We start from the raw sequence: 16,824 nt of genomic DNA on the forward strand, positions 1-16,824 counted from the left end.
AGTCTGACCACAGTGCCTGTTTAACTGAGATCAGAAGCACCCATCTGAAGCTGACTGCACGAGTGTCCCCGGAGGAAACATTTCATTCGGGACTGAATGCCTCAATGCCTTAATGTCATGTAATTAGAGAATATGTTTATGTAGATTTATATGTTAACTCACCAGAATGTTATAGTTAAACAGTGGTTACCCAGGAATAGACAAATAGCCCAGCCTATGTATCTGGTAAAATTAATTCATTCTTGCAATTGTGGGGTATCGCTCATGTTCCCTGTATTTTTTATTCCCTCACACAGTATACTGAAGTGACTTTTGCAAAAACTAAGGGGAATGGTAGGGGCCTCTTCAGAGTCCTGGTTAAACATATGTCTTACATTTTAAAATTTAAATTTTTTACAGCTTCCTAATGATTCCCAGGAAACCCCAATGACACGTCATTTTAATTCTTTGACTACCACCAGTGCATTAATAACCTCGGGTGGAGGATATGCTTGTATCTAAACAGGTTTTGGACCATATTGGGTCCCAGTGCTTTCATCATCCTTTGGATGCTGACTGCAGCAGCAGCCTTGCAGATCCCAAAGCAACCACAGCAAAATGTGTGGGTCATGCTTGCCAAGGCCATAGGACGAGACATGCTGTGCCTCTCTGTATCAACACCTGCCAATCCCTTCAGCATCTGTCTGGTGGGCATATCAGTGAATGGGTAAAGGGACATCACTGAAAAAATTGACCCACTGAACTTGAAAAGATCATTCTACATGTGCTTCCTGGCACACTTAAAAGCTTTCATAGTTTTGGGTGTAAAGGATTTGAAAAGACAAATCTGACTAGCCTCAAGAGATAAGTATGTTAGGATTGGTAAGAATGGATTACTGTGTTGTGTTTAATTCTACATCAGACAAGGCCACAGATATTCAGGATGTTACTCTAGCAGGGAAGAGGTACAGAAATTATACTGCATGGTGCAATCAAGCTGAATTTATAGAAATGAAGAGGCATTCCCATCCTCATTGTCTGCCTGCAGGTGTTTTCCTTATTTGTGGAGATAGAGCCTGGCCAGCTCTGCCCTCATGAATCAGAGGAGGACTTTGCAGTCTCGGTCCTTTAACCATTTTTGGCTAGCTTCGTAGTCTTGCTAAAACAATCATTTATGCTTTTGCTGTTTTGCTTCTTTTATTACCTTTTTATCCTGCATATTGTAATGTCTATAAGGCTTAATCAATTGATTTCTTAAGAGAAATTAGCTTGCTGGTCAGTTAAACAAGCTAATGTTATTACTGAAATTTTGAACCAATTGCTTTTAGATCAAAATAGCTTAAGACATGCATATTTGTAGAATAGAGCTGCTGTTGATTTTTTGCTTTTAGCTCATGGTCACAGCTGTAAAGATTTTGAAGGCATGTGTTGTTTTAATTTGTCTGATCACAGTCAATCAAAAGATTGCTTGGTTGGAAAACCATACCAAATCAATTGTTAAAAATGTAAATCCTTTTGATCAATGGTTTCAATCTTGGTTTGGGAATATGTCTCCTTGGTTAGTGGGCCTACTCAAAGAAGGTTTACGTTGGATTGGTATTGGTTTGTTGATTTTGATGGTTCTGCGTATTACATATGGATGTATCATGCGAAGTGTCAATGAGGTCACATCCTGAGCTTTTCTCGTACAAAAGAAAAGTGGGGGAATTGTTGGAGAATGGCTCGAATCTAAGGGACATGGATCTATGGAACAACTGTTTGAGCAAAATGTGTAGGCCGTACTCCATCTTTTTGCTTATTGCTCACAGATAGCTTTTAGGCTGACATGTTGCAGCTGTGTTATCGAACTACAGGATGTGCCAAGGTTACTATGGCCTTGTGGTTGTCCTTGCAGCTGTGTTTAACAGGATGAAAATAAATACCTAATGAGAGAGAAGTTTGTGGAACTGCACGTAGAATTAATTGCAAGTAGGCGTGACATTATAATCGAGCTTTTTACCTTAAACCAATTAAATGATGACACTTGGTATATTCAATTAAGATGTACCAATAGAATTATGCCATTTGTGCATATTTAGCCAAAGATGCTATATAAGCTGTGCTTTTGAACAATAAAGTTGAGACTTGCTTATCAATCATATTGATTGTGCGGGTCTTCCCTCGCTGCCCTCGCCATGGGTTCTCCCTGACAAGTTCCTGACAAGCAAGTTCCCCAACACCTTTGGATCTGCAGCAGGAGATGATCAGAGGCTGGTGATGACAAGGTGGTTACAGATGACTGCTTGTTTCACAATCAGGCATCTTTAAGGATTAGTTTGTTGGAGTGTGGAATATCATACCAGGGCTGTCTGAGATGGCTGGGATATGTCCCCACAGGCACATCATCCTTGTTCTGGCAAGCTATTTGCCTGGCCACCTTAATAAGAAATCAGCCACTGCTGATTTTAATATCATTTTACTTTAAAAGAACCATCTTCACCCCAGTTTCTGTGTGGGGATTTCTGCTATGGTGGCAGCTGGGGAAGGTCCTTCTGCTGCTTCTCAAAGCAGCTGTGGCTGAACTTAATGGGCAGAGACTGTCCACAATCTCACTTCCCCTGATTTCCTGCTGGAAAGCTGCTTCAGCACAGTCCCCCCCAAATCCACATCCTCCAGAGGAAACCAGCTCACATTTATTTTTACTGGAAAAGGGTAAAGATGGGAAACTTGTCATTGTTGCATCCTGCAACTCATCAGAGAGCTGAGTTCAGCTCAGTTTGGGTTGCCAGAGTTTGCTTTGCTAAACAAACCCCTCAATTATGATCCAAAGACTTCGTGTGTGTTTGTAACAGCAAGAGACTGAGCTGATGGAAACAAAGCAACAGAGGCAGCCCTCTGCAGTCACCTGCAGCTGATAAGCCTTCCATTTCACTGACTGGGGCATACCATTGAATGGCTTGGAAGTGACCTTAAAAATCATGTAGTTCCCAACCCCTTGCCATGGGCAGGGTCATCTTCACCTAGAGCAGGTTGCTCACAGCCCCAGACAACCTCACCTGGAGTGGTTCCAGGCATGGAGCATCTCCCACCTCTGGGCAGCCTGGGTCAGGCTCTCACCACCCTCAGCCTAAAGCATTACTTCCTCTCTCCACTCTCAATCTCCCTCTCTTAGTTTCAAACCATCACCCCTTGTCCTGTCACAACAGGACCTGACAAAAACTCTGTCCCCAGCTTTTTTCTAGGCCTCTTGAAGCACTGAAAGGCCACCAGAAGGTCTCCCTGGAGCCTTCTCTTCTGCAGGCTGCCCAAGCCCAACTCTCTCAGCCTGGAGCCTCCCAGCAGAGCCCTTCCAGCCCTGCCAGCGTTGCTGTGGCCTCCTCTGGCCCTGCTCCAGCAGGTCCCTGTCTGTGCTGTGCTGAGCACTCCAGAGCTGCCCCAGCACTGCAGGGGGGGTCTCAGCAGAGCACAGCAGAGGGGCAGAATCCCCTCCCTGCCCCTGCTGCCCACACTGCTGGGGATCAGCCCAGCACAGGGCTGGCTCTGGACTTGCCGGCTCATGCCCGGAATTTGGAAGGCAGATTTGATGGAAACTTGTTAAGAGTGTTTCACAGGAGCTCCGTTTCTCTGACCCTGAAAGTTAAAAGTAAAGTTTAAAAAAAAAAAAACAAACACCAAAAACCGAAAACACCCAAAATCCCAACGCGTGAACTGAACAGATAATTTGCTTCGGCGTTTTGCCCTCGCCTTTCCCAACCCTTCCGCGTGCGAAACTTCCTTGTACGCCGGGAACCACCAACTTCCTGCCCCACGCTGCGAAGCGCCGGGGTGAGCCCCGGCTCTGGGGGCGGACCCCGGGGGCGGACCCCGGGGGCGGATCCCGGCAGGGCTCAAAGCCGCTGTGCGCTCAGTGGGTCCGGACCTGCTTGCTCTGATCCCCGACATGGACTGCGGCGTCATCACCTCCAAGACCGTGCTGCTGCTGCTCAGCCTCGCCTTCTGGGTACGGAGAGGGGCTTGATGGGACGGGGGATACCCAGCGGGACCCCTGGGGGTTGGGTGCGGTGAAGGGGGGACGGTGCTGCGTGACCTGGCTCTGCTCACCTGGGGTTGCCAGAGTTAATCGAGCATTTAATTTACTGTTAAGCAGCTCTATTACTCATTTCTATAGCTAACCCCATGTATATATACTTAAAAAAACCCAAGAAGTTGTTTTGTTTTTTTTTTAATGTTTCTGAGATAAAATATGGTGTTGGAGTCTGTCTTTTTTTTTTTTTTTTTTTTTTTTTCCCCAGGATGTTTTTAAGATAGTAGACTTTTTGGGTAGTAATTTTGAGATAGTAGCTGTTTCTTCGGGGTACTGTTTTGGAGATAGTAAGCAGCTTTTGGGGTGGTCTGTCTGACATAGTAACAGGTTTTTTCGGGGTGGTTTGACAGAGCAAGTAGCTTTTTCAGGGTGGTCTGTCTGACATAGCAAGCAGCTTTTTAGGGGTGGTTTGACATAGCAAGCAGCTTTTTAGGGGTGGTTTGACATAGTAAGCAGCTTTTTAGGGGTGGTTTGACATAGCAGCTTTTTTGGGGTGGTCTGTCTGACATAGCAAGCAGCTTTTTGGGGGTGGTTTGACATAGCAAGCAGCTTTTTGGGGGTGGTTTGACATAGCAAGCAGCTTTTTTGGGGGGTGGTCTGTCTGACATAGCAAGCAGCTTTTTTGGGGTGGTCTGTCTGACATAGCAAGCAGCTTTTTTGGGGGGTGGTCTGTCTGACACAGCAAGCAGCTTTTTTGGGGGGTGGTCTGTCTGACACAGCAAGCAGCTCTTTTGGGGGGTGGTCTGTCTGACACAGCAAGCAGCTCTTTTGGGGGGTGGTCTGTCTGACACAGCAAGCAGCTTTTTTGAGGGGTGGTCTGTCTGACATAGCAAGCAGCTTTTTTGGGGGGTGGTCTGTCTGACACACAGCAAGCAGCTTTTTTGGGGGGTGGTCTGTCTGACACCCAGCAAGCAGCTTTTTTGGGGGGTGGTCTGTCTGACACAGCAAGCAGCTTTTGGGGGGTGGTCTGTCTGACACAGCAAGCAGCTTTTTTGGGGTGGTCTGTCTGACATAGCAAGCAGCTTTTTTGGGGGGTGGTCTGTCTGACATAGCAAGCAGCTTTTTTGGGGGGTGGTCTGTCTGACATAGCAAGCAGCAAGCAGCTTTTTTGGGGGGTGGTCTGTCTGACACACAGCAAGCAGCTTTTTTGGGGGGTGGTCTGTCTGACACACAGCAAGCAGCTTTTTTGAGGGGTGGTCTGTCTGACACAGCAAGCAGCTTTTTTGGGGGGTGGTCTGTCTGACACAGAGCAAGCAGCTTTTTTGGGGGGTGGTCTGTCTGACACAGAGCAAGCAGCTTTTTTGGGGGGTGGTCTGTCTGACACAGAGCAAGCAGCTTTTTTGGGGGGTGGTCTGTCTGACACAGAGCAAGCAGCTTTTTTGGGGGGTGGTCTGTCTGACACAGAGCAAGCAGCTTTTTTGGGGGGTGGTCTGTCTGACACAGAGCAAGCAGCTTTTTTGGGGGGTGGTCTGTCTGACACAGAGCAAGCAGCTTTTTTGAGGGGTGGTCTGTCTGACACAGAGCAAGCAGCTTTTTTGGGGGGTGGTCTGTCTGACACAGAGCAAGCAGCTTTTTTGGGGGGTGGTCTGTCTGACACAGCAAGCAGCTTTTTCGGGGGGTGGTCTGTCTGACACAGCAAGCAGCTTTTTCGGGGGGTGGTCTGTCTGACACAGCAAGCAGCTTTTTCGAGGGGTGGTCTGTCTGACACAGCAAGCAGCTTTTTCGGGGGGTGGTCTGTCTGACACAGCAAGCAGCTTTTTCGGGGGGTGGTCTGTCTGACACAGCAAGCAGCTTTTTCGGGGGGTGGTCTGTCTGACACAGCAAGCAGCTTTTTCGGGGGGTGGTCTGTCTGACACAGAGCAAGCAGCTTTTTCGGGGGGTGGTCTGTCTGACACAGAGCAAGCAGCTTTTTTGGGGGGTGGTCTGTCTGACACAGAGCAAGCAGCTTTTTTGGGGGGTGGTCTGTCTGACACAGAGCAAGCAGCTTTTTTGGGGGGTGGTCTGTCTGACACAGAGCAAGCAGCTTTTTTGGGGGGTGGTCTGTCTGACACAGAGCAAGCAGCTTTTTTGGGGGGTGGTCTGTCTGACACAGAGCAAGCAGCTTTTTTGGGGGGTGGTCTGTCTGACACAGAGCAAGCAGCTTTTTTGGGGGGTGGTCTGTCTGACACAGAGCAAGCAGCTTTTTTGGGGGGTGGTCTGTCTGACACAGAGCAAGCAGCTTTTTTGGGGGGTGGTCTGTCTGACACAGAGCAAGCAGCTTTTTCGGGGGGTGGTCTGTCTGACACAGAGCAAGCAGCTTTTTCGGGGGGTGGTCTGTCTGACACAGAGCAAGCAGCTTTTTCGGGGGGTGGTCTGTCTGACACCCAGCAAGCAGCTTTTTCGGGGGGTGGTCTGTCTGACACCCAGCAAGCAGCTTTTTCGGGGGGTGGTCTGTCTGACATAGCAAGCAGCAAGCAGCTTTTTCGGGGGGTGGTCTGTCTGACATAGCAAGCAGCAAGCAGCTTTTTTGGGGGGTGGTCTGTCTGACATAGCAAGCAGCAAGCAGCTTTTTCGGGGGGTGGTCTGTCTGACATAGCAAGCAGCAAGCAGCTTTTTCGGGGGGTGGTCTGTCTGACATAGCAAGCAGCAAGCAGCTTTTTCGGGGGGTGGTCTGTCTGACATAGCAAGCAGCAAGCAGCTTTTTTGGGGGGTGGTCTGTCTGACATAGCAAGCAGCAAGCAGCTTTTTTGGGGGGTGGTCTGTCTGACATAGCAAGCAGCAAGCAGCTTTTTTGGGGGGTGGTCTGTCTGACATAGCAAGCAGCAAGCAGCTTTTTTGGGGGGTGGTCTGTCTGACATAGCAAGCAGCAAGCAGCTTTTTTGGGGGGTGGTCTGTCTGACATAGCAAGCAGCAAGCAGCTTTTTTGGGGGGTGGTCTGTCTGACATAGCAAGCAGCAAGCAGCTTTTTTGGGGGGTGGTCTGTCTGACATAGCAAGCAGCAAGCAGCTTTTTTGGGGGGTGGTCTGTCTGACATAGCAAGCAGCAAGCAGCTTTTTTGGGGGGTGGTCTGTCTGACATAGCAAGCAGCAAGCAGCTTTTTTGGGGGGTGGTCTGTCTGACACAGCAAGCAGCAAGCAGCTTTTTTGGGGGGTGGTCTGTCTGACACCCAGCAAGCAGCTTTTTTGGGGGCTGGTCTGTCTGACATAGCAAGCAGCAAGCAGCTTTTTTGGGGGGTGGTCTGTCTGACATAGCAAGCAGCAAGCAGCTCTTTTGGGGGGTGGTCTGTCTGACATAGCAAGCAGCAAGCAGCTCTTTTGGGGGGTGGTCTGTCTGACATAGCAAGCAGCTCTTTTGGGGGGTGGTCTGTCTGACACCCAGCAAGCAGCTTTTTCGGGGGGTGGTCTGTCTGACACCCAGCAAGCAGCTTTTTCGGGGGGTGGTCTGTCTGACACCCAGCAAGCAGCTTTTTCGGGGGGTGGTCTGTCTGACACGCAGCAAGCAGCTTTTTCGGGGGGTGGTCTGTCTGACACAGCAAGCAGCTTTTTCGGGGGGTGGTCTGTCTGACACGCAGCAAGCAGCTTTTTCGGGGGGTGGTCTGTCTGACACGCAGCAAGCAGCTTTTTCGGGGGGTGGTCTGTCTGACACGCAGCAAGCAGCTTTTTCGGGGGGTGGTCTGTCTGACACGCAGCAAGCAGCTTTTTCGGGGGGTGGTCTGTCTGACACGCAGCAAGCAGCTTTTTCGGGGGGTGGTCTGTCTGACACAGAGCAAGCAGCTTTTTCGGGGGGTGGTCTGTCTGACACAGAGCAAGCAGCTTTTTCGGGGGGTGGTCTGTCTGACACAGAGCAAGCAGCTTTTTCGGGGGGTGGTCTGTCTGACACAGAGCAAGCAGCTTTTTCGGGGGGTGGTCTGTCTGACACAGAGCAAGCAGCTTTTTCGGGGGGTGGTCTGTCTGACACAGAGCAAGCAGCTTTTTCGGGGGGTGGTCTGTCTGACACAGAGCAAGCAGCTTTTTCGGGGGGTGGTCTGTCTGACACAGAGCAAGCAGCTTTTTCGGGGGGTGGTCTGTCTGACACAGAGCAAGCAGCTTTTTCGGGGGGTGTTTTTTCAGGTAGCCTTTAAAAGACAGGCCACTAAAACAGCCCAGAAGCTCCTGCTGTGGCTGGGAACGTGGAGCTGTTTGGTTGCAGTGGGGTGAGGATGTTACGCAGATGCTGCCCTCCCAGTTCTTGGGTAGAAAACGTCAGAGAACTTTGCTCCAACGACGTTTTGCTACTCTGATGCTCTACCAAATTGCTTCCTCAATAAAGACTTGCCAGCAATCAGTAGGGGAAAAGAAAAAGGAAGGTGGGATTGTGGACTTCAGAGCCTGAGCACCTCTGTGGGGCGCTTAGCATTGACAGCAGGGCCTGGGGTGGGTGGCTGCTCGGGAGAGATTATTCTGGTAACCAGTTTGTGGCTTTCCTCCTGCGTGGGGAAGTTTGCATAACCACCCTGTCATCAGCCAAGAACTTGCTGCTGCTGCTCTGGGAGAAGGGCCCCAGTTAAACCTTCTGTGTGCTGGATATGTGGTTTGGGTGCTCATACCTTGAGGAGCTTGTCCCCTTCCAGTCCTGTGTGCCGTTTGTGGGGCTCAGCACCACTTCGTGCTGTGTTGTCTTCCAGGTTAACTCTGGAAAGTGGAAGGGTACGTCTGGAAAGCGTCACCACCCTTTACAGTGCTGGAGGTTGTGTTGGCATGATGGACCTTCAGTAATACGATCTCCCTGTGTTTTTGGTGAAGGTTTCTTGAAATACCTGGAGAGAAACACGAGGGGATCCTACTGTTTGTGTGTGGAGATGTCCTGAGCTGTGGTTCAAAGTAGCATCATTGCTTGACTTGTAAAAACACCTCATGTCCTCCTAGAAGCATCTCTGGTCCCTCTGTAGGGGAGCTCCCTGATCATGACTGAAGCTATTACAGAATTCCAGCATGGTGGGGGTTGGAAAGGGCCACTGGAGATCATCCAGTCCAACTCCCTGCTCAAGCAGGGCACCTACAGCAGCTTGCCCAACCATGGCTGGGAGGGTTGGAAGCTCTTCAGAGGAGACTCCACAACCTCTCTGGGAAGCCTGCTCCATGCCTCCAGTACCCTCGCACCAAAGAAGTTTCTTGTCCTGTTCAGGTGGAACCTTCTGGGTTCCAGTTTGTGCCCACTGCCCCTTGTCCTGTCCCTGGGCACCACTGACCAGAGTCTGGCCCTGGATCCACAGACCTTCAGTAATTATCCTTCTCCCTGCCTGTTGCCTCTGCATTTGGGGTGACCCAGACCAGCCCTGTGTTTTTAGCCTAGGTACTCCCTAAGCTTGTGGTGTTTAAACACTGCCACCACCATTACCTTTGGTAATTGCATTCCTGCAGCAGAACTGCAGAACCTGGAATTCAGGTTTTAGGAGGGTGGAGAACGTGGAACTGACTCTTTTTTTTTTTTTTTTTTTTTTTACACACTTTCAGAACATTTCTAACAGCTGTGACTCTGCGAGGCTCCAGTTCCTTATCAGAACACAATATTTGCAAAGAATATTAGAGCTTTTTTCTGAGGAGTAATTCTTGCTGGGGCATCATGTGCTGCAAATCTTCCTAGCTTGGAAATGTTTATGGAAAATAATTCACCACCTGGTGTGGCTCTGCTGCTTTGACAAAGGTTATTGCTTAGAAATGTCCTAAAAAGGTAAAAAAAAAAAAAAAAAAACAACTCTGTTGTGGATTGCTGATCCTTATCAGAGTGCAGGAGTGAGGACAGATTTTTGCTTTCTAAATGAAGTGGAAAAGCAACTTCTCTGGCACCTACAGGGCTCAGTATCATATCTAGGATGGATTGGAGTGGTGTAGGTGTAAGTGACCCCCCCCAAATGAGGCATTGATTGAGGCTGTTTTAACTACACAGTTACCAAGGGTGGTGCTTCCAGCTGTGGGAGACCTGCCCACCTCCTGTTTTGCTTTTTAGCACCTACTAATTGGGTCCAAGTGTGTGGTTACCTTGGTCGTTGGGGGCTGGCCTGCCGGAGGTGAAGACTAAGGGGTGCTGGTTTGATACTGATCACCTGGAAGAGGTGAGGGAGGGAAGACGCTCCAGTGTTCTTAGCAGTGTCTTTGGAGGAGTCTTGGCTGCATGGTGCTTCTTGAAGGAGACAGGTGAAGTGCCTGCTGGTTGAAGGGAAGAAACTGAGAATCTTAAACCAAGGTGGAAGTTTCATGCTCTTCCTGTGGGAGATGAAGCCAGGACTAGGATTTCCCCAGCTTGTCCCTGGCTCCTTTTGCATTCATGTACACTTGGGGTGCATTGGAGCCTGTCACAGGTCGTTCAGGAGCTTTATTGACTCTCCAGAAGGGTTCTTATGCTCTTTAGGAGAGCACTTCATCTGGGTTCTGCCCCTTTGCTAAAAAGCTGTGAACTACAGTTTCTGGGTGGGGATTTGGTTGCAAGAGTACCCTCTTGACTGGAGTATAGAGATGGGCTCTGCCTTTCCACCTGGTCCTTGGTGAGAACATCTTCAGCAGAGCAAAGCCGTCCCCCATCTCTCTTCTCCCCCCACCTCACCAGGTTTTTTTTTTTTTTTTTTTGCAAATATCTTTGGATTTGTGACCCAGGACTTTCCAAGGAGCATGAATTAAATGTGCATTGGGGTACTACTGTCATGTCTGCTTTGAGGAGAGACAGTCCAGATGTCTGTATGCTCTGTGTTCAGTCTTACATCCTTTGTCCTTGCTGCATCCAAGACCAAAACCTACTTGTTTTCAAACTGAGGGTGATGTGGTGAGTGATGTGAGAGTGATGTGAGAGGGTGTACTGGAAGCTCAAGCAATCACAATATTCTTGTGGCATCACTTTTTAATAATTATTAGTTATTAGGAGGCATAAATTTATCCATTAAAAAAAAGAGTTCCTGTATCTCTGATGGTTTGAAATCACTTGTGCTGATAATGGGTGTCTCTGAAGCCTGAGTCAGAGAGAAATCAGCTTAAATAATGATAATAAAAAAAATCCATCCCAGTGGAGAGGATAATTTTTTTTAATCCCTTAATGAGATTAAAATTGCAGTGAGGAGCAAAGGATGGAGATACTCTCCAAGGAGTGAGTAGATGTCTGGGCATCAGTAGCCCTGTGACCTGTTTCTCACCTTTCCTCTGTGTGTTCTTGGGCAAACCCTTAATCCTGCTTGTAGCTATGACAGTGAAGGACAGGCAGGTCTGCCAGGTTTTAATGCTGTGTTGTATACTTGACAGGAAAATGGGAGTGCTGTGGAAGGTCTCTTCCCAGCCCCAGGTCAGGGAAATGATGCTGGTGGGGCATGGGGTCAGTCTGACTCGTGGCGGTGGAAAAAGCTGCTTAATGAAGAGCTTTGCTTTATTTTTAGCACGCCCAGCAAGTAAAGCTCTGGTGGTTGTGCCCTTTTTTTTTTTTTTTTTTTTTTTTGGTGTGGTGTTGTTTGTTTGGGGGTTTTTGTTTGTTATTTGTTTTTTGTGTTGTTTTTTTTTCCACACCAAGCAGAATGTGGAATTTGCCCCAAGAGGGTAAATAACCACAGGTACTCAGAACTTGGAAGTTAAATGAAAATAATGTTTAAGAAAGTAGACTAAGTACAAAAGTAAACTAAATATAAAAGATAATAAACATATACATATAATCCAACAAAGCTCAGACCCCCTGTGCATCCCCCTGGACGAAGCTCAGAGGGCTACTGCCAGCTAACAAGTTCTCTCTCTTTCATCCCCACCACTGTGCTTACCATAACCCAAATAGAAGCAAGGAAGCCAGGTAAGCAAGGTCAGGAGAGGCACAGAGGGGAAAGCAGAAGACAGCAAGAACAAGCTGTGCTTCAGATTATATAGAAATTTTGCAGACCAATGGAAGGGGATAAAGGTGTCTCTTACGTTCTGTTCAGCCCCCTGGATTTTTTTGAATTTTCCAGAAAACTCTTACTTACAATTAAGACATTAGTCTTAAACCCATGACAGTTGTTTACCCAGTTCTGAAAGAGCTTGGGACAGGTTTTCCTCCAGACTCCTTGATTATACCCCGTTGGTGGAGTCATGGCATTGGTTGTGGCCCGCTGGGAAGAGCTATGGGATGTCTTGACCCAGTGTGAGGGGGTTTTGGTAGGAAGTGATGAGTTCAGTTCTAGCTCTGCTGTGAACTCATGGCGGTTTTTTTCCTTCCATCATTCAGCAACATGAGCTGGAGTGGGCACTGGATAGGAGTGATGCCAGGGCTTGGTACTGGAGCTGGGTGCTTTGGTGTGATCCACTTGAGTGTGGGATTGAGGGGGAAATTGTCTGCTCTGCTCTGGTGAGACCCCACCTGGAGCAGTGTGTCCAGTTCTGGAGCCTCTATTACAAGAAAAATCTGGAGGGGCTGGAAGGTGTCCAGAGAAGGGCCACGAGGATGAGCAGAGGGCTGGAGCTGCTCTGCTCTGGAGACAAACTGAGAGAGTTGGGGTTGTACAGGCTGGAGAGGAGAAGGCTCCCAGGAGACCTTCTTGTGGCCTTCCAGTGTCTGAAGGGGGCTACAGGAAAGCTGGGAAGGGACTTTTTAGGGTGTCAGGGAGTGATAGGACTGAGGGGAATGAAGTAAAACTAGAAATGGGGAGATTGAGATTGGATGTTAGGAAGAAATTCTTCCCCATGAGGGTGGTGAGAGACTGGCAGAGGTTGCCCAGGGAGGTGGTGGAAGCCTCATCCCTGGAGGTTTTTGCAGCCAGGCTGGAGGTGGCTGTGAGCAACCTGCTGTAGTGTGAGGTGTCCCTGCCCATGGCAGGGGAGTTGGGACTGGCTGAGCCTTGAGGTCCCTTCCAACCCCGACAGTTCTGTGATTCTAAAATTCCTCCTTACTGTGAGCTGTTCTGCCCAGAACCAGGAAGCAGAATTGAAGTGACTTCCAGGAAAATGTGCTTTGCTGTGTGTCAGGGGCCTCACAGGCTAAATGAAAGCCAAGATGTGGCTCTGCGTGGTCAGGAAAAGGGAAGTGTTCAGCTGGTGATGCAGCTGTGTGTGAGAAGTTTTACCCTTCCCTGCACACCTCTTGAGAAACAAGCCTAGCCTTGGCTGTCTCCAGCAGTTACTGAGGCTGTGAGAAGACCAACAGGGTGGACAGGTTATGGGTCTGGCTTGTAATTCTTGTTGGTCTCATCACAAGTCTTACAGTTTGCATATCTCTGAAGCCAGAGGTGTGATGTAGAATTGCCTCTGGTAATTACAGCTGCTTGAGTATTTCCCATTTTGTTACCCCTCTGTGAGAAGGTCAGAGCTGGAGGACTCTTCATCCAGGGACAGTGGAGACTGGTTTGTTCCTGTTATGAACTAGGCATTTCCTCCATTTTCCACCAAAGCATGGCACCACCAAGCTGTGTTTGCTTTACCATGGAACTGGAAGGGTCCTTTTGTGGCTGGAGAACCTCAACCTGTGCTTTTCCTTGCTGCAAGAGGCACACAACCATGTGGCCTCCCTGCCCATATCCCTCCCCGTTCAGCTGGGTAACAAGCTGGGTAGATTAAGAGGTGCTTGCTTTGTCCCCACCTCCCAGGAGCTCTCCCCAGGCTTTGTTATTCACTCTGCTGCGTCTGAAGTTTCATGTAGTCAGGTGGCTGAGCCAGGAACAGCTTCTGAAGAAATGAGGGGGTGTTTCTGAAGGCAGATACTGAACTAAATGGATCCCGTGTCAGAACTAGCTGTTCAGACCCAAAACAGTGTGGCAGCAGCTGATTAAATCCATTTGTGCAGAGCTGAAGTTGTGCTCACAGGAAGCTCTTGGCCTGCAGTCTGTTTTTGAGAAGGGTGAAGAGAGGGTGGTGCTGCTTTCTCCTCATCGTGGTCCTGGTGTGTGTGTGATGCTCCATGATTTTGATGAGCAGCAGCACACTGACCCCAGGGGAGAGGTTTAAGCATTAGGAGTCGGAGGATTTGGGGCAGGATTCCTTGTTTTCACTGATATGTGGTGTCAGCATGGGGACATCCCACCAGAGGATGCATGCTGGCTATTAGGGATGGAAAATAACTATGGAGTTAGGCTTGGGGAACAGAAGGAAGACATATTCTGGTTGGAAGATCATTGAGGCTAACTATTAGCCCAGCACTGCCAGGTCACCACTGAGCCATGGCCCTCAGCACCACAGCTACACAGCTCTGAAACCCCTCCAGGGATGGGCACTCCACCACTGCCCTGGGCAGCCTGGGACAGGCCTGGACAATCCTTTTGGGAAAGAAACTTTCTGATGTCCCTCCTACACTTTCCCTGGCACAACTTGAGGCTGTTTTCTCTTGGGAAGGACAAGTCAGCCCCCACCTGGCTTCAGCCTCCTTTCAGGGAGTTGCAGAGAGCTAGAAGGTCTCCCATCAACCTCCTTTTGTCCAGACTAAACACCAGCAGGTCCCTCAGCTGCCTCTGACAAGACTTGTGCGTTGCCCTTCTCTGGATGCACTGCAGCACGTCAATGTCCTTCTTGGAGTGAGAGGCCCAAAACTGAACCCAGGATGCAAGGTGCAGCCTCAGCAATGCCCTGTACAGGGGAATACATGTTCGGGCAACTCTGAGGAGAAGTTTATTTAACATAACTTTGAAACAAACCCACTACAACCAGAATCCTTTGCTGGTTTGAGGCCAGCCAGAACATCTCTTGCCCCGAAAGGGACAAAAGAATGACACACGCAAACGGATTGGAGAGTGATGGAAAAGTTTAAATGGAAAAGCAATTGGTGAAACTACAGAAAACTAGAAACTACAAAGCATAGTGGAAAAGAACATCCTAAGGCATACAGAACCCCCTCACAGAATTCCCAAAAGCTTCCCAATCCTCCCTTCCTCCCACCTGAGGGTCTACCCAATCCCTCAGTGCTCTTCCTTCCCCCCCTCCCACTGCTAGGCAAGTCTCAGGCTGGCCAGGTCTGAGACTGCCCCCCCCCCCCCATTCTCCTCCTGGCATTAGGCCTAGACAGGCCTAAGAGGCCTGAGATACCCCCCGGCATGACCCGGTAAGAGAGGACATCTCCCATGGGAGCAGAGAGGGAAGAAAGAGGAAGAGGATGACTCTGCAGATGGCTTTATAGGGCGCAGGATTTATGGGTAGAAATACGCCGTTTCCTGTATCCACTCCTATTGGGTAGGCACCCAGGACACCAGAGGTGTATCTCATGCAGCAGTGGCAGGGGGCACCCAGCCCAAACTGCCACAAATCCCCTGCTGAGCATGTGGGTTTGCAGCATGTTAAGACTGCAAGTAGATGTTGTTTTAGGTATTTACTACCACCCCCACCTGCTGAAAGACAGCCACAGGTTTTCAGAGCCTTTTGGCTGCTGCTGCTTGTTTTGATTTGAGAAAGAAAAGGAAAAATCAAACTCTTCCCACTGTACCTGCTGAGTAGCTTTGTGGTGTGTTGAAGGCAAGATGGAACATGCCCTGTAGCTGTACATGGTGGCTGAATGTTGAGAGATAAGCTGCTTTGCAGGCTCAGTACAGCTCTCTCAGTTAGGTCCCACCTCTGTACCTCACAGGAGGAGGCTGTGGTTCAAAGGTTTGTAAGCTGTGGCTGATGACCATCATGAGATCAGTGGGCAATCTCTCCTAGGGCTGCTGGAGCTGCTGGCAATGGAGGACGGTATGGTGGGAGTTTGGATGCTTGATGCTCCAATCCAAAGCCAACTGTAGCCCTGAGTTATTTCTCAGTGTTTTTGCAGATCAGTGTTTTCACAACTCGAGTCTGAGGGAATACAGAAAGTGTGGTTAGGTGGTGGGTTTTTTTTAATTGCCTTTTTTTTCTTCCACTAGAAAAAAGTGGGGAAAGACTTAGAGAATCATAAAGGTCTCCTCCAACCAAAGGAACTGTAAGGTCATCGAGTCCAATAGTTAACCCAGCACAGCCAGGTGAGACTTGAAGCTGTGGGCTTCCAAGGCCTCAGAAGCTGAAGAAGCTGTAGGACAGTGAGGAGCATTGCTGTGCATTTCCTAGAAAGCTGCTCAGCAGTGAACACTCTGGATGGGGCCCTGCTGGGCACCAAACTGACCATGAGGCAGCAACATGCCCTTGCTGCAAGAAGCTGGTGGGTTCTCCTGGGCAGCATCAGGAGAAGTGTTGCTATCAGATGGAGGAAGGGTGGTCCTTCTGCTCAGCAATGGTGAGGCTGTGTCTGGAAGGCTGGATCCAGTGCTGGGCTCCCATGAGAAGAGACTGACATACTGGAGAGAAGGCAACAAAGGGGATGAAGGGACGGGAGCATCTTGAAAGGATGGTTTCAGACAGAAAGAGGGAAGGTATGAGGTATTAGGAAGAAATTATTCACTGGGGGGGTGGGAGTGAGACACTGGAACAGGCTGCCCAGAGAGATTGTGGATGCCCCCTCCTCCTCAGAAGTGTTCAAGACTGGGTTGGATGGAGCTTTGAGGAACTTGAACCATCTGCAGATGTCCCTGCTCACTGCAGAGGTGTTGGACTAGGTGAGGTCCTTTACAACCCACACTGTTCTGTGATCTCTCCTGTGAGGAAAGGCTGAGACAGTTTATCCTGGAGAAGGCTCAGGGAGGTCTTATTTATGTACCTAAATAGCTGAAGGGAAGGTGCTAAGAGGATGGAAGCAGGCTTCTCTCAGTGGTGCCCAGTGACAACACCAGAGGGCGTAGGCACAAACTGAAACACTCTACAGCGTCCTGAAAGGAGGCTGGAGCCGTGTGTGGGTGAGAGTCTTCTCCCAAGGAACAAGCAATAGGACAAAAGGAAATGGCCTCAAGTTGCACCAAGGGAGGCTTAGGTTGGGCATTAGGAACAATTTCTTTC

General features: G+C 49.2%; 1 protein-coding gene across 2 annotated transcripts in view; it reads left to right on the forward strand.

The window, feature by feature from the left end:
- The first annotated feature begins 3,865 nt into the window (after positions 1-3,865).
- Positions 3,866-16,824, forward strand: part of LOC128971655 (tetraspanin-36-like) — a 29,788-nt gene continuing 16,829 nt past the window's right edge. For both annotated transcript variants that reach the window (XR_008489244.1, XM_054387268.1), the window contains exon 1: positions 3,866-3,958. Coding sequence is in view for 1 of the 2 variants with exons in the window: in XM_054387268.1 (XP_054243243.1) it covers positions 3,899-3,958 (60 nt within the window). In the remaining variant the exon portion in view is untranslated. The remainder of the gene's footprint in view (positions 3,959-16,824) is intronic.

The sequence above is a fragment of the Indicator indicator genome, chromosome 15 (assembly GCF_027791375.1).
Source record: "Indicator indicator isolate 239-I01 chromosome 15, UM_Iind_1.1, whole genome shotgun sequence".
NCBI lineage: Eukaryota > Metazoa > Chordata > Aves > Piciformes > Indicatoridae > Indicator > Indicator indicator.